This window comes from Corythoichthys intestinalis, chromosome 21 (assembly GCF_030265065.1).
Source record: "Corythoichthys intestinalis isolate RoL2023-P3 chromosome 21, ASM3026506v1, whole genome shotgun sequence".
Lineage (NCBI taxonomy): Eukaryota > Metazoa > Chordata > Actinopteri > Syngnathiformes > Syngnathidae > Corythoichthys > Corythoichthys intestinalis.
Genome location: NC_080415.1, coordinates 19,212,657 through 19,236,020, shown reverse-complemented (window position 1 = coordinate 19,236,020; position 23,364 = coordinate 19,212,657). Strand labels below are relative to the sequence as shown.

Here is a 23,364-nt window from a genome sequence, read left to right as displayed (position 1 = left end):
AATCACAGACAAAGAGCTTTTTTCGTTAAAAGTTCTTGCGAATAAATGCATTAAATCCCTGAATTCTTTATGGTTAAAAGCAAAAGAAACCGTGCAGGTAACATTTATTTGATGTAAAGATGTCAAATGTTCGACTCGTCTTTAAGTTCACGGTGGCGCCACCTTACTACAACAAAGAGATTTTTACGTTGAAATTGTTGTGAATAAATACTAAAATCCCTGAATTCTTTATCGATATGAACGTAAAACAGTCTCGATTCTTGGTTAAAAGCACAACAAAAAAAAAAGAAAAAAACGTGCAAGTAGCATTTATTTTAAGTAAATATTGCGAACTATGATGCCAATGCCTTAGCGGCTAATTTCTCCATTTTTTTCACATGGTTTCAAAACGCATGCATGGTACGAAAAATACAATAATTACCTTGAATCCTCGAACAAATCACTCCTGAGACAATCTTTCCTGTTTGTATGTGGTACAGCTTTCATACTTTTTGAACCGAAATCCACCGTTAGTTTGCTGCGTGCGTGTTTGTCAATAGCTCCTCTTGATGTGGGCGGCCCCCTGCTTGAAGGAGTTGCGCAGTGCATGGCCGAGCTGACCCGTCAATAATGCTGATGTCTATGACTGTAGTGAAGGGGTGCCCAAGTCCAGTCTTCGAGAGCCCCTATCCAGCTTGTTTTCCATTTCTCCCTCCTCCAACACACCTGACTCAAATAATCAGGATCACTATCAGGCTCCTCAGTGCTTGCTGATGAACTGATCATTTGATTCAGGTGTGTTCAAGGAGGGAGACATGGAAAACAAGCTGGATAGGGGCTCTTGAGGACCGGACTTGGGCACCCCTGCTGTAGTGTATTACATTTGAAAAACACAGCCAAGGTCGCCCTTTGTCACCAATTCTGTTCATCATGTTTATGGACAGAATTTTTAGGTGCAGCCGAAGCGTTGAGGGGGTCCGGTTTGGTGGCCTCAGGATTGCCTATCTGCTTTTCACAGATAATGTGGTGCTGTTGGCTTCATCAAGCCGTGTTTTCCAACTCTCACTGGAGCGGTTCGCAGCCGAGTGTTAAGCGGTTGGGATGAAGATCAGCACCTCCAAATCCAAGACCATGGTCCTCAGTCCGAAAAGGGTGGCGTGCCCTCTCCAGGGTCGAGGATGAGATCCTGCCCCAAGTGGCGGAGTTTAAGTATCTTGGGGTCTTGTTCACGAGTGAGGGTAGGAGAGAGCGGGAGATCAACAGGCGGATCGGTGGAGCGTCTGCAGTGATACGGATTCTGAACCGGTCCATTGTGGTGAAGAAGGAGCTGAGCCAAAAGGCGGAACTCTTGATTTACCAGTCGATCTATGAGCTTGGGTCATGACCGAAAGCACAGGGTGGGTGTCCGGGCTCTCCTTTAGATATAGGGTGAGAAGCTCGGTCAACCGAGAGGGACTCAGGGTCGAGATTCTCCTCCTCCGTGTTGAGAGGAGCCAGCTGAGGTGGATCGAGCATCTGGTACAGATGCCTCCTGGACGCCTTTCTGGAGAGGTGTTCCGGGAATGTCCCACCGGCGATGACCCAGGACACGCCGAAGAGACTATGTCTCTCGCCTGGCTTGGGAACGCCTTGGGATCCCGCCGGAGCTGGTTTAAGTGGCTGTGGAGAGGGAAGTCTGGGCTTTCCTGCTAAAACTGCTGCCCCCGCAAACCGAAACCGGATTAAGCAGTAGATAATGCATGGATGGCTAGAATCCCAGAATAAAATTTGGTTTTATTTAGCATCTTCATAGGAGCAAATGTCAAACATTGCAGGCTAGAAACACCACACACAAGCTCACGTGTGCTTCAGGTGGCCATGCAGAGTCCATGCCACATTGTAACTGGCTGCTGTGGCATGTTAACCATGTCCATCCAGTGCTGCAGCTGCGGGCCTCTAGCGTACATGAACGGCCCCAGCACTACAAAACCCAGAGGGACTGAAGGACCTGGGGATACAGGACTGACATTAACAATACAGTGTACAATGAAAGCGTAACTTCCCTGGAGGAGCTAATAAAGCCACCTGAGGGAACTTTTTGGTTCTGCTGCCGCACTTCCAAACGCAAGCAAGCCTCATCCACGTGCTCCGTCCGCAGTTTAAAACTTGTCCTGAGCTCCAAGGCTGCATCGTCGTCCGCCTTCACCGTGGCGCTGGTCTTCACCTTCAATACTTGAGTGTGGATTTGTAAGCTCGCCCGCACACACAGGTCTGTGAATATAAGAAGCATACATTGATGAAAAGTCCATGGGATCACCCTATAAAATGGTTGAAGGATTGGTACCCGTGTCCGTGAGAGGCTGCAGTCCTCGTCCCTTTAGGACTTCCACCGATAGGCGCTGCTGAGTCAGGTTGTAGCTCAGTGATACCAGGATGTCACCCAACTCTGAACACTGACAAGGTCACCGTACAATCATTAGTACAATGAATTCCCAAATAAATGAACTCATTGATCGCCATTGTTGACAATAGATGTCCAATCTGAGATCTATTGCTGTCAATGCCAACCAGTGAGTTAATAGAAAATTATCTTTAAATTCTTGTGTTTTACATACACAATTAAGTGAATGCAACTTTCATTAATTTGAATGCAAAAACATGATGATACAGTGTATCACAAAAGTGAGTACACCCCTCGCATTTCTGCAGATATTTACAGTGGGGAAAATAAGTATTTAGTCAGCCACTAATTGTGCAAGTTCTCCAACTTGAAAATATTAGAGAGGCCTGTAATTGTCAACATGGGTAAACCTCAACCATGAGAGACAAAAAGTAAAAAAAAAAAAAACAACAACAAAAAACAGACAATCACATTATTTGATTTTTAAAGAATTTATTTGCAAATTATGTTGGAAAATAAGTATTTGGTCAATACCAAAAGTTCATCTCAATACTTTGTTATGTACCTTTTGTTGGCAATAACGGAGGCCAAACGTTTTCTGTAACTCTTCACAAGCTTTTCACACACTGTTGCTGGTATTTTGGCCCATTCCTCCAGATCTCCTTTAGAGCAGGGATGTTTTGGGGCTGTCATTGGGCAACACGGACTTTCAACTCCCTCCACAGATTTTCTATGGGGTTGAGATCTGGAGACTAGCTAGGCCACTCCAGGACCTTGAAATGCTTCTTACATAGCCTACTCCTTTGTTGCCCTGGCTGTGTGTTTGGGATCATTGTCATGCTGAAAGACCCAGCCACGTCTCATCTTCAATGCCCTTGCTGATGGAAGGAAATTTTCTCTCAAAATCTAACGATACATGGCCCCATTCATTCTTTCCTTTACACAGATCAGTCGTCCTGGTCCCTTTGCAGAACCCCCCCCCCCCACACACACACACACACACACCCCCATGCTTCACAGTGGGTATGGTGTTATTCAGATGCAATTCAGTATTCTTTCTCCTCCAAACACGAGAACCTGTGTTTCTACCAAAAAGTTCTAATTTGGTTTCATCTGACCATAACACATTCTCCCAGTCCTCTTCTGGATCATCCAAATGCTCTCTAGCGAACCGCAGACGGGCCTGGACGTGTACTTTCTTCAGCAGGGGTACACGTCTGGCAGTGCAGGATTTGAGTCCGTGGCGGCGCATTACTGATAGTAGCCTTTGTTACTGTGGTCCCAGGTCTCTGTAGGTCATCCAGTAGGTCCCCTCGTGTGGTTCTGGGATTTTTGCTCACCGTTCTTGTTATCATTTTGACTCCACGGGGTGAGATCTTGCATGGAGCCCCAGATCGAGGGAGATTATCAGTGGTCTTGTATGTCTTCCATTTTCTAATAATTGCTCCCACAGTTATTTTCTTTACACCACAGGTGTCAAACCATTCCAGAAAGGGCCAAGTGGGTGCTGGATTTTGTTCCAACCGATACCGCGCAGAGATATTAACCAATGAACTTCCTGCTGAAACAAGCAGCACCAGACAAAGTTTAACTGATTACAAATGTAAAAGATCTAATTGGTGAAAATGTGTCCTCTTCATTGGTTGGAAAGCAAACCTGCACCCACTTGGCCCTTTCTGGAATCGGTTTGACACCTGTGCTTTACACCAAGCGTTTTACCTATTGCAGATTCAGTCTTCCCAGCCTGGTGCAGGTCTACAATTTTGTTTCTGGTGTCCTTCGACAGCTCTTTAGTCTTGGTCATAGTGGAGTTTGGAGTGTGACCGATCGAGGTTATGGACAGGTGTCTTTTATACCGATAATGAGTTAAAACAGGTGCCATAATACAAGTAACGAGTGGAGTCTCGTTAGACCTCGTTAGAAGAAGTTAGACCTCTTTGACAGCCAGAAATCTTGCTTGTTTGTCGGTGACCAAATACTTCTTTTCCACTCTAATTTGGAAATAAATTCTTTAAAAAATCAAACAATGTGATTTTCTGTTTTTTTCCCACATTCTGTCTCTCATGGTTGAGGTTTACCCATGTATACAATTACAGGCCTCTCTAATCCTTTCAAGTAGGAGAACTTGAACAATTGGTGGTTGACTAAATACTTACAGTATTTGCCCCGCTGTAAGTATATCTTTTCATGGGACAACACTGACAAAATGACAGTTTGACACAATGAAAAGTAGTCTGTGTCCAGCTTATATAATAGAGTTAATTTATTTTCCCCTTAAAATAACTCAAAATATAGCCGTTTATATCTCGACTCCTGGCAACAAAAGTGAGTACACCGCATGGGAACTACGTACAGAGAACGTATGGGAACTACGTACTCAATGTCCAAATTGAGTACTGCTTGCCATTTTCCCTCCAAAATGTCATGTGACTCGTTAAAGGAGTCCTGTCAGCATTGCTGCAGAGATTGAAGAGGTGGGGGGTCAGCCTGTTCGTGCTCAGACCATACGCCGTACTCTACATCAAATTGGTGTGCATGGTCATGTCACCCCAGGAGGAAGCCTCGTCTGAAGACGGTACACAAGAAAGCCCGCAAACAGTTTGCTGAAGATATGTCAACATAGCACATGGATTACTGGTACCATGTCCTATGGTCTGATGAGACGAAGATTAATTTGTTTGGTTCCGATGGTCTCAAGCATGTGTGGCGGCGATCAGGTGAGGAGTACAAAGATAAGTGTGTCATGCCTACAGTCAAGCATGGTGGTGGGAATGACCCCCCACCTCTTCAATCTCTGCAGCAATGCTGACAGGAGTCCTGTAACAAGTCACATGACATTTTGGAGGGAAAATGTCAAGCAGTACTCAATTTGGACATTTAGGGATGTACGTAGTTCCAGTGCAGTGTACTCACTTTTGTTGCCAGGGGTTTAGATATTGTAAGTAGTAGAAGTAACTAATGACCTGTTACTTGCCGCTGACGTTGGATTAGTCTCGATCCTGGTTCTGTTGGACCTGAGCGCAGCCTTTGACACAATCGACCATAATATCTTATTGCAGAGATTAGAATGTGACATAGGCATTAGAGGAGCAGCCCTCTGCTGGTTTAAATCATATTTATCTAATAGGTACCAGTTTGTCAATGTAAACCAACAATCATCATCGTACTCTAGAGTTAGTTATGGTGTGCCGCAAGGATCTGTCCTCGGGCCCATCTTGTTTACGCTGTATATGCTTCCTCTAGGTAATATCATCAGAAAACATAGCATTAACTTTCATTGTTACGCTGACAACACACAACTGTATCTATCAATTAAACCTGAGCAGGTCAGGCAAGTAGAAAAACTAAGCGCCTGCGTCCGAGATATAAATACCTGGATGAGCACTAACTATCTTCTACTTAACCCTGAAAAGACAGAAGTCCTTATAATAGGCCCGAAAAGTGTTAGAGACTCTTTAGCTGCCCAGATAGTCACTCTGGACAATGTAAGTGTAGCCTCCAGCACCACAGTTAAAAACCTAGGAGTTTTATTTGACCCTGACTTATCGTTTAAAGCACACATTAAACAAACCTGTAGAACGGCTTTCTTTCACCTGCGCAACATCGCCAAAATTAGAAATATTTTATCTAAAAGCGATGCAGAAAAATTAATTCACGTGTTCGTTACATCGAGATTGGATTACTGTAACTCCCTACTTGCAGCTTGTCCTAAAAGCTCTCTAAAAGGTCTTCAGCTAGTCCAAAACGCAGCAGCAAGACTTATAACAGGAACCAATAGAAGAGAGCACATCACCCCTGTGCTCCAGGCACTTCACTGGCTTCCAGTCGAGTTTAGAATTAAATTTAAAATACTCCTTCTTACATTTAAGACCATTAATGGGTTGGGGCCACCTTATCTCACCGATGCTCTGGTTCCATACCGCCCCAACAGAACACTCCGATCTCAGAATGCAGGTCTACTGGTAGTTCCCAGGGTTTATAAAAGTACTGTCGGAGCTAGAGCCTTTAGCCACCAAGCCCCTGTTTTATGGAATCAGCTTCCAGCTAGTATTAAAGAAGCCGAGACAGTCTGCACATTTAAGATTAGATTAAAAACGTTCCTATTCGACAAAGCTAATGGTTAGGCTAGTTGAAGTCGGAGTAGACTCACAGTTTAGTCTAAGCTGCACTAGAAGCTATAATGCTGGGGGCAGTACAGCCGCTGAGTTCTATCTCCTTTTCTTACTCTACCTACCACTTGTCTTACTTTATTTCTATTTTCCAATGTTAATATCTAGTTGTCTAGTCTCTTCATCACTAGTCACCCGGTGTCCCCTTTCCCCCCTCCCCAAAGGGGAGGGGCTATTTTTCAGCTGCAGCCACCTGACTGTCCGGACCCCTGGCTGGATAGACGATCTCGCTGCAACCCCCGTCTCATCTGACTAGAGGGACTTCTACTTGCTCCTTTACTCCACTGTATTTTTACGGACTATAATTTCGCTTGCTAATTCCCATTAGCCGTTCTGGGGTTCCTGTCTATCCGTCCTGGGAGTGGATCTCTCCTGACTGTGGTACTCCCCAAGGTTTCTCATTTTTCTCCCAATTGACTCTGGAGTTTTTGGAGTTTTTCCTTGCCGGCATGGAGGGTCTTAAGGATAGGGGATACCCAGGACTTGAACTGCATCTATTCATCATTGTTGCTTCATTTCTAATTGTGTATCATATTGCCTCTGTAAAGCCCTTTGAGACTTCTGTTGTGATTGAGGGCTATACAAATAAATTGAATTGAATTGAATTGAATAGATATGAATGGCGATATTTAGAGTTATTTTAAAGGGGAAAATGAATGAACTCTATTATATAAGCTGCACACAGACTACTTTTCATTGTGTCATTTTGTCAGTGTTGTCCCATGAAAAGATATACTTAAATATCTGCAGAAATTTCGAGGGGTGTACTCACTTTCGTGATACACTGTATGAGTTTTTTTAGTTATACGGACAAAATTATTTAACTCTTGTGTCAAGACATTTTTGTTCCAGATGCGCACGTACGTAATGGTCGTTTTCGGTGTCCAGGTCCTTCCAAAGAATTCTGCCAGCCTGGCCCAACTCACCATGCAGGGGAAATAAAACCCTGCCCACCGCGTGGCGTTTGGAATCATGTGACACACTCAGTACGCACATACTGAGCGTGCTCTGTGACACACGCACTCTTGACACCTGTTTGTGTACATGGGTATGTATAGTATTTGCACTTTGTAAAAATCTTTGGATGCCACCGACGGGAAAACAAAACAATCGACGGTCAATCAATAGACAAACAATAATATACAAGGTTTGTGAGAGGGTGAGAGTACAATATGAATGGGAGTCAATAGGAAGTTTTTGGTGGATCCCATCATGATGACCATGGTCATGGTGTCAAATTCCTCCAAAGGGTTAATTAACGTCACACTTTTTCAGAAGCAGCGAAGAAATTCTTTCTTTTGCTAACTACCACAACACATGCTCTGTGAATACAATACATAAATCTGTATTAGCAGCAAATATGTTAATGTGTGTGTCCACATCAAACCTGGAACAAAAAGCAGTCGTTGAACTCCGGATCGGGCCCGGTGCCCCTCGCCTTAGCCTGGCGGGGACGCCTGTCGTCAGGCAGCAGGTGGAGCTGCACCAGGGTGATGTTACCATGGAAACGAGGCGGAAGGTTTCCAAGGCGGAGCAAGGAGATGGCTAGCTGCTCGCCTCCGTGGCGGTACTCCACCGAGAAGCAGAGACGGGTGGCCATGCCGGGCGGGGGCGCCACCACCTCGCTCGAATACAGGCCGGCAAGCACGGTCCCCACTGGGTACAAACCTGAAACATTAGTACCAGGGGTCGGCAAATTATAACACTCAAAGAGCAATTTCAACCCAGTTTCCACATAAAAGACAACACTGGGAGCTGCATGCCATGGGAGCCTTTATGACCTGGAACCAAAAAAACACGTACTTGTAAATGTGATTCCACGAGAGCCATACAGTTTGTGTATGGCTCAGTGTAAAATAAACTGCTGTTTTTTAAGCCAAAAGAACTGTTGTGTTTGATAGAACAATATGTCTATATGCTGCCATAGCAGTTTCATGGCACAACTATTTTTAATTTGTCCGTTTTACCCTGGAGACCCCGTTCACAGACACCGCACAACCGCTTTTGTTTCAACCCAGCCCTAAAAAGAAGGTAAGTAATTACATTTATTATTAGAAATGTCTATCACTTGTAGCTTAAAAACATTAATTGACGTCTAATATTTCGTTTAAAAATCTATAAAATTATTCACTCGCATATTTTAAACTTTTAAACAAATTACGTCATGATGAAAAAAATATTGTCTGTACAGTAAATAGGTCACAATAACTATTGCTTAATTGTATTTTTTTAGGGCTGTCAAACGATTAAAATTTTTAATCGAGTTAATCGCAGCTTAAAAATTAATTAATCGTAATTAATCGCAATTCAAACCATCTATAAAATATGCCATATTTTTCTGTAAATTATTGTTGGAATGGAAAGATAAGACACAAGACGGATATATACATATACTCTACATAAGGACTGTATTTGTTTATTATAACAATAAACCAACAAGATGGCATTAACATTAACATTCTGTAAAAGCGATCCATGGATAGAAAGACTTGTAGTTCTTAAAAGATAAATGTTAGTACAAGTTATAGAAATTTTATAATAAAACCCCTCTTAATGTTTTCGTTTTAATAAAATTTGTGAAATTTTCAATCAAAAAACAAACTAGTAGCTCGCCATTGTTGATGTCAATAATACCACAATGCTCATGCCCATAAAATCAGTTGCACCCAAGCGCGAGCAGAAGGCGACAAAACTCCAAAAAACACAAGTAACTTGTGGCCATGACTTATGCTGTCATTTTAATGTGTTTGTGCGGGGCATGTGCTTTAATTGCGTCAAATATTTTAACGTGTTTAATTTTTAAAATTAATTACCGCCCGTTAACGCGATAATTTTGACAGCCCTAATTTTTTTTGTTACAGTCGCATTTTCCCCGATATTTTAGATGACAAATAATCGATTGAAACAAAAGAAAAATTGGAAAAAAAAACCTTTGAAAGGTTAAATATTTGAAACAGAAAATCTCGACCACTCCTTGATGTCTGCGATTTCTGCATTGCGACCCTTGTTATATTACCGTGTTTCACCCATAAAATCCCCAGCTGCGGCCATTCACAGCTGTATCTTGACACTCAGTGAGGCATGCTACACGGAGTTTTTGGATTGAAACAAGGTAAGTACGCAATAATATCTCATTAAAATCCAGGTGTCTTCTATTATGCTCTCTCATGCTCTCACCTTGAGTTACCGGAAAGCCACAAAAAGACATATTTTGCAATTGAACCCTAGCACGAGAATTATGGACACAGCAGGCTAATTGACTAGTGTGCTGTCCATTATCTTTTTGATTCTTGAATCCCTTAAAACACCGGGCTAAATTAAATCTATATTTCCTCACACACCAAATTTCTTTATTATTTTAGATCCACCACATGTCTTAGCGCGTGCATATTGATTATCAAAGACTTGAGTCTGGGCCGGCCCAGCCTATACACAGACTATGCAGCTGCTTAGGGCCCCTGACCACTAGCGGGCCCCCAATCTGGCAATTGTTTAATTTATATTCTATTTTGTGTACTACAGTTTGCTTTATTTGACTTTTGTGAGTTTTGATACTTGATAACAAGCTTAAAAAAAATAAAAGTTCTTCCTTAACTTTTCTTTCCTCTTTTAGAAAAAGGTTTGGCGCTATCTACTGTAAGTACTGACAATCATTTGGGGTGAGAAGTTTGAAGTATGCAGTGCAACAAAATCTGATTAATATACAAAATATGGACGTATGGGTTGGATTGCATGTATGGGTTTCACAGTACACTGTGACGAAATGGTGGGCCAAAAATATGGGCCCCTTTGCATTATTTTGTTTAGGGCCCCCAAATGACCTGGGCTTACCCTGACTCGAGTAGACAAAGGGGAGTCATCTTGAAGTTGTAGTTATTTATTATGTACCAGGATGGGTGTCCAAAACCATTTTTTAAATGAGAAACTTTCAAAGGTCTAAAATATATCTATTTTTCCACTCACCTGATTTGACCTACTTTTAAGGTGTCAGAAAATGCTTATGAGCTTTAAAAACGGAATTTAGCGGAACAAGTCAGGCTCAACTTTTATATACCTTTATTTACAGAATAGTCACATAGTTGTATATGAAATCACCAACTATGTAAAGTCATGGTGCCACTTTGAAGGTACAAATAAAGTGAGTCTGACTTGCTCTGCCAACTTTAGGGAAGCTAAAGTCCTCTGTTAAATCTCGAAAGCGCCATAATATGTTATAATAAAATACTTTTATTTTTTTTTAAAACTGAGCCGGTTGCTGATCCCTGATTAAGTTCCCATAAAACTGGTGGCATGTTGTCAAACATGTACAAACTAGAGTGGGCATACTCTGAACGAAGAGAGATCCGCGATGGGCCAGAATGTCCCCGTGAGTCTCCATCACTTCTGTCTTCTCCACGATTCTTGGAGACGACGTGAAGCGAGGGGGCACTGAGAACGGGATCTCCTCAAGCCTTTCAAATCAATACAGCCGGCTCAGATTAATAAAACACAACACTATTGTTTTCCAAAGACGAAAACCTGTGTATAGGCAAAATGTGAACTGACTTTCCGTAAGAGCCTTGTGAAATTGGGATGACTGTAGCAGTGCATAATGGGACGTGAGGCACGGATACGAACTGTTCCTGGTACTGGCTGCGATCACGTCTCCTCTTGCTCCACCACAAGCATAATATCACCAGAACCAGTAGAAGAACAAATGGCAGTGCCAGAAGTATTGGTTGGTTGCCCACCAGAATCATTGCACCTGAATCACATGATACACAAGTCAAGCAGTGCAGGAGGTCACATAGCAAATGTGTTTACCTTTAATTTATAGTTCTTGTTGGTCTTCAGCTGCCTGTTAGAGTCTGCTTGTGGTTATGTGGGTGCATGTGAGAGATAGAAACAGCTGGCTGCTTCTCAGATCTTAACGCCCTCTGTTGGTCAGTCTGTTAGATGGCTTTAATGCAACACGTTAATTGAAGTGTGTTTTGGTATTTGCGCGCACTATGAACTACTGTATAAACAAAAGAATATACAGTGGGGCAAATAAGTATTTAGTCAACCACCAATTGTGCAAGTTCTCCTACTTGAAAAGATTAGAGAGGGCTGTAATTGTCAACATGTGTAAACCTCAACCATGAGAGAAAGAATGTGGGAAAAAAAACAGAAAATCACATTGTTTGATTTTTAAAGAATTTATTTCCAAAGTAGAGTGGAAAATAAGTATTTGGTCACCTACAAACAAGCAAGATTTCTGGCTGTCAAAGAGGTCTAACTTCTTCTAACGAGGTCTGACCAGGCTCCACTCGTTACCTGTATTACTGGCACCTGTTTTAACTAAATATCGGTATAAAAGACACCTGTCCACAACCTCAGTCAGTCACACTCCAAACTCCACTATGCCCAAGACCAAAGAGCTGTCGAAGGACACCAGAGACAAAGCTGTAGACCTACACCAGGCTGGGAAGACTGAATCTGCAATAGGTAAAATGCTTGGGGTAAAGAAATCAACTGTGGGAGCAATTATTAGAAAATGGAAGACATACAAGACCACTGATAATCTCCCTCGAGCGGGGGCTCCATGCAAGATCTCACCCCGTGGCGTCAAAATGATAACAAGAACGGTGAGCAAAAATCCCAGAACCATACGGGGATGATAAAAGAAATAGGCACCCTTGAATAAAAGAAAAAACAATAAATTACATTTTTTAAAACTCTTAAACAAAGCATGTTATAAAAATGAAAATAATGCATCAAAAATGTATAATTAATCTCTTTTAAAATTAAATTAGATGAAAAAGAAAATAAATATTTATCAAATAAATACAAGAAACTAAGTTTCACTGATTTGTGAGTAACTGGCAACTAATGATTTACATTAACATTATCCATCCAATGAACAATCAGTACAAGAATAAGTGTGCATGCAAATCCTGCCAGCTGACCTGATCTTAACTCTTCAGCCACACACACATACACTAGCACAGCGTCCAGAGATTGGCCATCAGCTAATGGGATGACAGGTGGCCAGTTAATCCTCGGGGAGTCAAGAAGCGGCACTCCCGCGGCACCCGTTCACCCACACACGCACTCCACTTGCCTGATTCATCGGTACATTGATACTACGGGTTGGTTCGCGGAAAGTGCACAAAAAACGGAATCAGTGACTAAAGGATTGGGAGGGCACCGGTGAAGGGTTTGTTTAAGGGACTAAAAAGATGCTGGGAGAGAAACTGGACTGGTGAAGAAGAGAGAGGACACAAGGGGCTATTTTAACGGTAGGAGATGGAATTTCCATTCAAATCCAATGGGAAAGTTGTGTATAGCCTAATGTAGTGTGATGTGTTGTGTGTAAAACGTATCAAAACGGACCCTACCTACGTAGATGATTAAGATTAGCTGCATGTGTAAGGGTGATCCCTCATCTTCAATCTTGTTGAAACGATCGCATAATCCGGATTGAGGAATCCCATTTAGGTTATATTTGGCCATCCATTTTCCATAGCAGTTGTCCTCATCAGGTTCACAGGTGACTTGGACTCTATCCCAGTTAACATTGAACTTTTTTCTAGCTAGAGTCACGTGAAAAAATTAGGACACCCCATTAAATATTCAGTTCCTTATTAACTCATTTGCTCCCAAAAACGTATAAATACGTTCTATTTTTAATTGTTTCAGTGTTGTTACGTTTTTTTTTGCACAAGAGAGATCTCTAGGTTCTAATGCAACTTCGCTCCAAAGCACAATGCTGAAAATCCATTTTAGAGCAATAAAACTGGCCACTGGAGGGCAGTAGCGCATTTGGTAAGAACTCATATCGACCAAGAAAGGACATGAATGAAGAGAAATAGTCAGGAAACAGAAGTTGGAAGAAGTAAGAAGGGTGAGAAAAATGTGGAGACCAATGTCAAACACAAGGCACATGCCCCACACAAGTTCCCCAGGTGAATTCTGTTACGAGGTAGTGGTCACTACACAGGTCCCCCCCAGAATTCACCCACACAGGACGCCAGGCGTAACCCGATTTAACAGAACGGCTGTCGCCCCGGCCACAACAGCATCATCTCTCAGTTCAATAGTTTAGTTATATGTAAATAAATTGTTACTTTGCTATCAAAAGCTCTATTTGTCTTGTTGTTTGTTTTTTTGTAGAAGGAAAACATTATTCAGATGTTTGGAATGTCACAAAAACAAATAATAGCTGTGTTAAAGTCATGTTTGAAATGTATGCTTTTACAAAAAGCTCAATTTCTCTGTTTTTTCATCAGAAATGGGAAAATTGCTCAAACTAAGCTATTTTCTAATGCTGATTTCTAAAGAATGGAAAAATATATTAACTAACTTTTTTTTCCTGCTGAAAGAATAGACTCTAATCTTTCTTTTGGTGGGTTCCATGTTTTTATAACAATAGAACAGAATTTTCTGTGGGCCTTGCAAAATCAGTCAAAATCTAGTAAAACGGCCAGGAGCGAAGAGGGTTGCTCCGGTGAAAATGGCTGGGAGTGACTGAGTTAAGAAATGTTCACATATCAATGTCTGATCTTGTTTTTCTTTATCACTGGAAAAGAAAGTCATTTAATTTCAGGTAAACAACAAAAATTAACATTGTTTTACTCATTAAACCAAATATATCAACAAAAATGCATACTCTAACTGAGGAAAAAGTTAAGATACCCTACCACCTAATAGCTAGTGTTACCCCCTTTGGCTGAAATAACTTGTGTGTGAGATGCTTTTTGTAGCCATTTACCAGTCTATGACATCGGTGTCATGTTTGCCCCACTCCTCAACGCGGAATACTTTCAACAGTGAGATGTTTGAGGGGTTTCTTGTATGTACAGCCCGTTTCAAGTCACCTCACAGCATCTCCATGGGATTAAGATCTGAGCTTTGACTCTCTATTTCTTCCTTTTCAGCCAGTCCTTGGTGGATTTACTGGTATGTTTTGGGTCATTGTCATGTTGCAGGTTCCAGTTTCAATTCAGTTTTAATTTTTTTCATGGATGATCTCACATGTTCCTCAAGCACCCTCTGATATACGATATAATTTATGGTGGATTCTACGATGGTGATCTGGCCAGGTCCTGCTGAAGCAAAGCATCCCCAAACCATCACACTTGCACCTCCATACTCCACAGTTGGTATGAGGTTCTTTCCCTGGAATGCTGTGTTGGGTTTATGCCAAACATGTCCTCTGTTCTCGTATCCCAATAAGTCAATTTTAAATATATCTGTCCAGAGAACATTATTCCAAAAGTTCTGGTCTTTATCTACATTCACGCTGGCAAACTTCAGTCTGGCCTTCATGGTCTTCTTGGAGATCAAAGGTTTCCTCCTTGCACACCTCCCATGAATGTTAAATTTGTGAAGTCTCTTTCTGATTTTAGAGGCATGCACTTTCACATCAACTGTAGCAAGCGCCTGCTGTCAATCCGCGATGACATTTGAGGGTTTTTGGAGACTTCTTTTAGCATCTTGTGGTCTGCTCTCAGCGTGAACTTGCTTGGACGGCCAGACCTGGGCATGTTGGCAGTTGTTTTGAATGTTCTCCACTTGTAGACTATTTTCCAGACAGTGGAATGGCGGATTTTATATTCTTTTGAGATCTTTTGAAATCCCTTACCAGACTCATAAAGGTCTACAATCTTCTTTCTGAAGGCCTCAGACAGCTCCTTTGATCTCACCATGATGTTTTTTCTCACTCCAACAGTCAGCCAATGTTGAAAGTATTCTGCGTTGAGGAGTGGGGCAAACTTTCTTCAGAAAGATGTCAAGGACTGGTAGATGGCTACAAAAAGCGTGAAGTTGTTTCAGCCAAAGGAGGAAACAGTAGCGATTAGGTGGTAGGGTGTCCTAACTCTTTCCTCAGTTAGAATATGCATTTTTGTTAATATATTTGGTTTTATGAGTAAAACAATATAAATTTGTTCTGTTTACCTGCAATTAAATCACTTTCTTTTCCAGAAATAAAGAAAAACAAGATCAGACATTGATATGTGAACACAAGAACTGAATATTTAAAGGGGTGTTCTTTATTTTTTCACATAACTGTATATACCTCGGATGCAGCTAAATATTTCTCCTAACATTAATAGTTTTCACGTGTCCGTTTTCAGGTTTTTGTATTTTATTTATGGTGCGCATGTACAGTGGGGAAAATAAGTATTTAGTCAACCACTAATTGTGCAAGTTCTCCCACTTGAAAATATTAGAGAGGCCTTTAATTGTCAACATGGTTAAACGTCAACCATGAGAGACAAAATGTGGGTAAAGAACAGAAAATCACATTGTTTGATTTTTAAAGAATTTATTGGCCAATTATCGTGGAAAATAAGTATTTGGTCTATTCCAAAAGTTCATCTCAATACCTTGTTATGTACCCTTTGTTGGCAATAATGGAGGCCAAACGTTTTCTGTAACTCTTCACAAGCTTTTCACACACTGTTGCTGGTATTTTGGCCCATTCCTCCATGCAGATCTCCTCTAGAGCAGTGATGTTTTGGGGCTGTCGTTGGGCAACACGGACTTTCAACTCCCTCTTCACCCTGTGGCGTCAAAATGATAACAAGAACAGGGATAAAAAATCCCAGAACCACATGGGGGGACCTAGTGAATGACCTACAGAGAGCTGGGACCACAGTAACAGAGGCTACTATCAGTAACACAATGCGCCGCCAGGGACTCAAATCCTGCACTGCCAGACGTGTCCCCCTGCTGGAGCCATTACACGTCCAGGCCCGTCTGCGGTTCGCTAGAGAGCATTTGGATGATCCAGAAGAGGACTGGGAGAATGTGTTATGGGCAGATGAAACCAAAAGAGAACTTTTTGGTAGAAACACAGGTTCTCTTTTTTGGAGGAAAAAGAATACTGAATTGCACCATACCCACTGTGAAGCATGGGGGTGGAATTATCATGCTTTGGGGCTGTTTTTATGCAAAGGGACCAGGACGACTGATCTGTGTAAAGGAAAAAATGAATGGGGCCATGTATCGAGAGATTTTGAGTGAAAATCTCCTTCCATCAGCAAGGGCATTGAAGATGACTCGTGGCTGGGTCTTTCAGCATGACAATGATCCCAAACACACAGCCAGGGCAAAAAAGGAGTGGCTTCGTAAGAAGCATTTCAAGGTCCTGGAGTGGCCTAGCCCGTCTCCAGGTCTCAACCCCACAGAAAATCTGCGGAGGGAGTTGAAAGTCCGTGTTGCCCAACGACAGCCCCAAAACATCACTGCTCTAGAGGAGATCTGCATGGAGGAGTGGGCCAGAATACCAGCAACAGTGTGTGAAAAGCTTGTGAAGAGTTACAGAAAATGTTTGGCCTCCGTTATTGCCAACAAAGGGTACATAACAAGGTATTGAGATGAACTTTTGGTATTGACCAAATACTTATTTTCCACCATGATTTGCAAATAAATTCTTTAAAAATCAAACAATATGAGTTTCTGTTTTTTTTTTTTTCCACACATTCTGTCTCTCATGGTTGAGGTTTACCCATGTTGACAATTACAGGCCTCTGTAATATTTTCAAGTGGGAGAACTTGTACAATTAGTGGTTGACTAAATACTTATTTGCCCCACTGTATCTGTCCTAACATTAATAGTTTTCACGTTTCCGTTTTCAGTTTTTGTATATTATCTAAGGTGTACATGTACTTGCAACAAACAATGAGGCACTCTTTCACACGAAAATCCCCGTTCAAACGCTGGCAGTTAAATCGAATCTCTGAATTCTCTTGTAAGGTCTCTTACCGTCATACACAATTATCGGGTCAGAAAAGTAGCGATATCTTGAATTCAGTCTGTAACTAAGCTTATAATTCAAACCCAAATGTGTGTACTGAACTCATCCATGGAAGGGTCTTTAATTTCAGGTTGCTATGATGGCGGTGAGGCCGGTTCGACCCGCCTCCGAGATCTGCCAGTCGGTGTGTTGTTCCGTCAGCCCGTCCATGTCCTACTCCAGTTTAACGACTAGGGAGGGTCCGGCGGACGACGGCGAAGCCCACACGCCCATATTCTCCATCTCCAAGAGCTCCATGGACGTCTTCAGCCGCAACCCCGCGTGGAGCAGCGTAGACCTGCGCCGCAGCTCCAGCGCCGATCAAGGCCCGGTACAGCAGCTGGAAGGTTTGCGGCGTGTAGGAAGCCTCCAGTCGCCGGACCCTCGTGAGCCACCCGCACTCAGTGACCGCTGGGTGGCTAATATGCGACGTTGGAGTCGGTGTAGTGCTGGAGCGTACAGTCGCAGCAGCACGCCCGACACAGTTGTGTGGAGTGGTGGGATGTCGCAACCTTGCAGCCTGGCACGAGACGTGACTTGTTGTGCCACGCCCGCCTCTCCGACCACCATTGCATCTTCGCCGTTCATCTCCCCATTGTTGACACCGACACTGCCATCTACGGATCTCTGCTCTTCATCCCCACTGTCCCTTCAAGCGTCTACTAGCACGCCACTACTTGAGCAAGGTGACTCTCCAGGATCGTCCCTGGCATCAACCATGTTGTTTACCCAGCTAGAAGACAATCTAATCTCCCCTGTGGTGTCAACCCCACCACCTGAACCCTTTTTCCGGGTGAAGAACACAGAGGACAATTCCTTCCCGGGTAGTCGTCTGCTTTATTTCCAGTATCCTTCTCCAATAGCGTCATCCGTTTGCTCGGAGGAAGGCGTGGCGCCATTCCCCGGATCCCTACCTGATGAGGAGACATCTCCAAAGCTCGTTCCTGGAGCACTAGAGTCAAGTTCAGTTGATGATGGAGCATCGGTGTGCCACCTCCAGTTGCCCTGGCAACCACAACAAAGAAGGTCAAATCTGGTCTCCTCCCTGAGTGACTCTCTTCTGGGTGAGGGGTGCAGATGCTCAAGAGGCAGTCCTCAAAGACAGCCTTTTCTCAAGGAAAAGCCACAACGAGAAGTGGTAGACGTGGGCGTGCAGACGTTGTCTCCCACGGGTTCCTGGTTGAATCTTTCCAGAAACACTTCTCACTCCCTTCTGGGTTCACCACCTGGATCCAAGCTGGACCTAAAAGCCTCAGTGGGGTCAAACTCCAACCTGGTGTCACCCTCCTCTAGCATGTTCCCAGCCAGCGATGAAGAAGAAGAGGAGAAGCCGAAACACGTTCAGGAGCGAAGGAGGTCTTGTTTGAAGGCGCAGGTTGGGGAAGAGAAGCGTGAGCTGGGAGGTAGGAGGAGAAGCAGCATGAAACAGGTACAGTGGGATGAGGACGGGATGACCTGGGATGTCCATGGCGCGTCTTTGGAGCCGGAAGTACTGAGCGAAGCCATACGAAAGCACTTGGAGCTCCACAACAGCCCACAAATGGTTAAACGACCTTCTCAAAAGAAGACCAGAGCACCCGAACCTCCCCGTCCTCCTCCTGAGGCAGCGCCTGACCCGAGTCCTTCCGCAAACGGAGAGGAGGAGAGGCAGGATGAGGGAGGCGAAATAGAAGCGGCAACTTGTGAAGTGAAAATAGTGGAAGGGGTTGAATTGGGAAATGACGACATTCCCAAATCACCATCACTCTCGCGCGGGAGCATCAGGAAGAGAAGTATGATGAGGTCACTGAGGCCAGGCTGGTGCGTAGGCTCCAAAAAGGAAGATGACTAAGAGATGGACAGATCCCTATCTGGCGAAATTTACACTGATGTTTAAAAGGCATACAATAGCAAAAGAAAAACAAGGTCTAACAAATTAAGAAAACATACTGATTGGCAAAAAATATGCACATATTGTATATTGCACCTTGCATTTTTATTACAAATGAGTGGGGAAAAATGCTTTTTCGCTAATTAAATGTACATGGCTGCTTATTTATTACTGCACTTTGCACATGCAAATTAAAAAGCATTGTATTATTTGGTTCATTTAATTCATTTTAGAATTTTGTTCTTTGTATTTATTATTGTATGTATGATTTTTTTAACTATACTATACACCTGACTACAGTGGGGCAAATAAGTATTTAGTCAACCATTAATTGTGGAAGTTCTCCAACTGGAAAATATTAGAGAGGCCTGTAATTGTCAACATGGGTAAACCTCAACCATGAGAGACAGAATGTGAAAAAAAAAACAAAATCACATTGTTTGATTTTTAAGGAATTTATTTGCAAATCATGGTGGAAAATAAGTATTTGGTAGACACCAAAAGTTCATGTCAATACTTTGTTATGTACCCTTTGTTGGCAATAACGGAGGCCAAACGTTTTCTGTAACTCTTCACAAGCTTTTTACACACTGTTGCTGGTACTCCCTCCACAGATTTTCTATGGGGTTGAGATCTGGAGACTGGCTAGGCCACTCCAGGACCTTGAAATGCTTCTTACGAAGCAACTCCTCTGTTGCTCTGGCTGTGTGGTTGGTATCATTGTCATGCTGAAAGACCCAGCCACGTCTCATCTTCATTGCCCTTGCTGATGGAAGGAGATTTTCACTCAAAATCTCTGGATACATGGCCCCATTCATTCTTTCCTTTACACAGATCAGTCGTCCTGGTCCCTTTGCATAAAAACAGCCCCAAAGCATGATAATTCCACCCCCATGCTTCACAGTGGGTATGGTGCAATTCAGTATTCTTTTTCCTCCAAACAAGAGAAAAACAGTACAGACTATGGTATAAATTGGTTGCAAAACGCAATGGCGATCACCTGTTATCTCACATTTTGTGGATTTCGGGCTCCTGTACTTGTTACATCTGTACGCAAAAGTGCAACCAGTGCAATCTTTTTTCGAGCCTTGTCCTTTGCTTGCGATGGAACCTGCGCGAAAAAAGCGATCCTCCCCTGTATGGGAACATTTTGATTTGATTGCTTTCAATAAGGTAAGGGAGAAAAACTACTTTAATATAAATGTGAGTGTGTGTACCTATCTGAACCAAACATCAACAGAATGAACAATCCATTAGTGTACTGGGAGGCACAAAAGAATACCTACCCAAATTTATATGAACTGGCACTCACATTTCTCTGCACCCCAGCTTCATCTGTGCCTTGTGAAAAAATATTTTCTAAAGCTGGTGAAATACTGTCCAAAAAAAGAAACCGTTAAAAGCCAGCCACTGTGGGAAAGCTATTATTTCTAAATAAAAATGAATAAAAATTATCCTTAGCACTTGTATTTTGTTCACATACTAAATTACTAACACAAGCACATTCATATCTTTGTCTTAAGCAAATAGCCATTAGCAATGTTGACCTCTTGGGCTTCTAGACCACTTGATGGCGCCATAGAGTAAATGAAGCACCATGAAGCTTTGCTACATGTGCAAACCAATTGGCTGCAAAGCTTCATTTGCTTCATGAGGCTTCATTTGGCCATCACCACTGATAGTAGCCTTTGTTACTGTGGTCCCAGCTCTCTGTAGGTCATTCACTAGGTCCCCCCGTGTGGTTCTGGGATTTTTGCTCACCGTTCTCGTTATGATTTTGACGCCACAGGGTGAGATCTTGCATGGAGCCCCAGATCGAGGGAGATTATCAGTGGTCTTGTATGTCTTCCATTTTCTAATAATTGCTCCCACAGTTAATTTCTTTAAACCAAGCGTTTTACCTATTGCTGATTCAGTCTTCCCAGCCTGGTGTAGGTCTACAATTTTGTCTCTGGTGTCCTTCGACAGCTCTTTGGTCTTGGCCATAGTGGAGTTTGGAGTGTGACTGACTGATGTTGTGGACATGAGTCTTTTATACCGATAATGAGTTAAAACAGGTGCAATTAATACAGGTAATGAGTGGAGCCTCGTTAGACCTCGTTAGAAGAAGTTAGACCTCTTTGACAGCCAGAAATCTTGTTTGTAGGTGACCAAATACTTATTTTCCACCATGATTTGCAAATAAATTCTTTAAAAATCAAACAATGTGATTTTCTGTTTTTTTTCCACATTTGTCTCTCATGGTTGAGGTTTACCCATGTTGACAATCACAGGCCTCTCTAATCTTTTCAAGTAGGAGAACTTGCACAATTGGTGGCTGACTAAATACTTATTTGCCCCACTGTACAGTCACGTATTTCTTTTTTATTCAAATCATTGTCTGATTAAATATTATGTTTTACTCCATCTATACTTAAAAACTTTAACATATTAAATATTTCAAATACATATTTTAATTTTTTTTTTTTTTTTGCACAACGCCCCCCACCCCCTCTGCCTTAGCAGAGAACTGTTTGACCCCGCTCTGGTGCACATAAGGCGACACTACATACGTGCCCTGAAGCCGGAAATTAAAATCTGTCATTTTTATAAACTCTAAACATGGCGAGTCATCATAAATCGGGTGCGCAGAAAAGAAAAGAAAAAAGAAAAAGAGAAGTGTCCTTCTTTTTGTGTTTTCAACTGTTAATTAAACTGTGAAAAATGTAGCGAACTCTGCTGGAAACTATGGCACCAGAAAAACGTGTGCAAGAAGCTGCTTAGAGAGTGACAGGTGCTGCATAACCTCAAATATTGCTCACGCAACACAACATACCGTATTTTTCGGACTATATTTCGCACCTGATTATAAGTCGCTCCAGCCATAAAATGCCCAACGAAGAGGAAAAAAACATATATAAGTCGCACCGGTGTATAAGTCCTTACTTGACTTACTTGATAAAATCCAACACATACAGTGCCTTGCAAAAGTATTCGGCCCTCTTGAACCTCGCAACCTTTCGCCACATTTCAGGCTTCAAACATAAAGATATACAATTTTATTTTTTTGTCAAGAATCAACAACAAGTGGGACACAATCGTGAAGTGGAACAACATTTATTGGATAATTTACACTTTTTTAACAAATAAAAAACTGAAAAGTGGGGCGTGCAATATTATTCGGCCCCCTTGCGTTAATACTTTGTAGCGCCACCTTTTGCTCCAATTACAGCTACAAGTCGCTTGGGGTATGTTTCTATCAGTTTTGCACATTGAGAGACTGACATTCTTGCCCATTCTTCCTTGCAAAACAGCTCGAGCTCAGTGAGGTTGGATGGAGAGTGTTTGTGAACAGCAGTCTTCAGCTCTTTCCACAGATTCTCGATTGGATTCAGGTCTGGACTTTGACTTGGCCATTCTAACACCTGGATACGTTTATTTTTGAACCATTCCATTGTAGATTTGGCTTTATGTTTTGGATCATTGTCCTGTTGGAAGATAAATCTCCGTCCCAGTCTCAGGTCTTGTGCAGATACCAACAGGTTTTCTTCCAGAATGTTCCTGTATTTGGCTGCATCCATCTTCCCGTCAATTTTAACCATCTTCCCTGTCCCTGCTGAAGAAAAGCAGGCCCAAACCATGATGCTGCCACCACCATATTTGACAGTGGGGATGGTGTGTTCAGGGTGATGAGCTGTGTTGCTTTTACGCCAAACATATCGTTTTGCATTGTGGCCAAAAAGTTCAATTTTGGTTTCATCTGACCAGAGCACCTTCTTCCACATGTTTGGTGTGTCTCCCAGGTGGCTTGTGGCAAACTTTAAACGAGACTTTTTATGGATATCTTTGAGAAATGGCTTTCTTCTTGCCACTCTTCCATAAAGGCCAGATTTGTGCAGTGTACGACTGATTGTTGTCCTATGGACAGACTCTCCCACCTCAGCTGTAGATCTCTGCAGTTCATCCAGAGTGATCATGGACCTCTTGGCTGCATCTCTGATCAGTTTTCTCCTTGTTTGAGAAGAACGTTTGGAAGGACGGCCAGTGTCTTGGTAGATTTGCAGTGGTCTGATGCTCCTTCCATTTCAATATGATGGCTTGCACAGTGCTCCTTGAGATGTTTAAAGCTTGGGAAATCTTTTTGTATCCAAATCCGGCTTTAAACTTCTCCACAACAGTATCTCGGACCTGCCTGGTGTGTTCCTTGGTTTTCATAATGCTCTC

General features: G+C 42.5%; 2 protein-coding genes across 2 annotated transcripts; one reads left to right on the top strand and one right to left on the bottom strand.

Moving 5' to 3' along the window:
• Positions 1-1,740: 1,740 nt before the first annotated feature.
• On the bottom strand, positions 1,741-11,579 carry syt15 (synaptotagmin XV). Its single transcript, XM_057826483.1, has 8 exons — positions 11,332-11,579; positions 11,074-11,272; positions 10,855-10,979; positions 7,916-8,196; positions 7,393-7,560; positions 2,303-2,411; positions 2,044-2,229; positions 1,741-1,966 (listed from the first exon to the last, which is right to left on the bottom strand). Exons 2-8 carry the CDS (start codon positions 11,265-11,267, stop codon positions 1,827-1,829), a joined length of 1,203 nt encoding a protein of 400 aa, XP_057682466.1. The 5' UTR covers positions 11,268-11,272; positions 11,332-11,579; the 3' UTR covers positions 1,741-1,826.
• A 961-nt stretch (positions 11,580-12,540) lies between these two features.
• LOC130909666 (uncharacterized) lies at positions 12,541-19,491 on the top strand. Its single transcript, XM_057826408.1, has 2 exons — positions 12,541-12,788; positions 17,383-19,491. Exon 2 carries the CDS (start codon positions 17,389-17,391, stop codon positions 19,120-19,122), a length of 1,734 nt encoding a protein of 577 aa, XP_057682391.1. The 5' UTR covers positions 12,541-12,788; positions 17,383-17,388; the 3' UTR covers positions 19,123-19,491.
• The last annotated feature ends 3,873 nt before the right edge of the window (positions 19,492-23,364 follow it).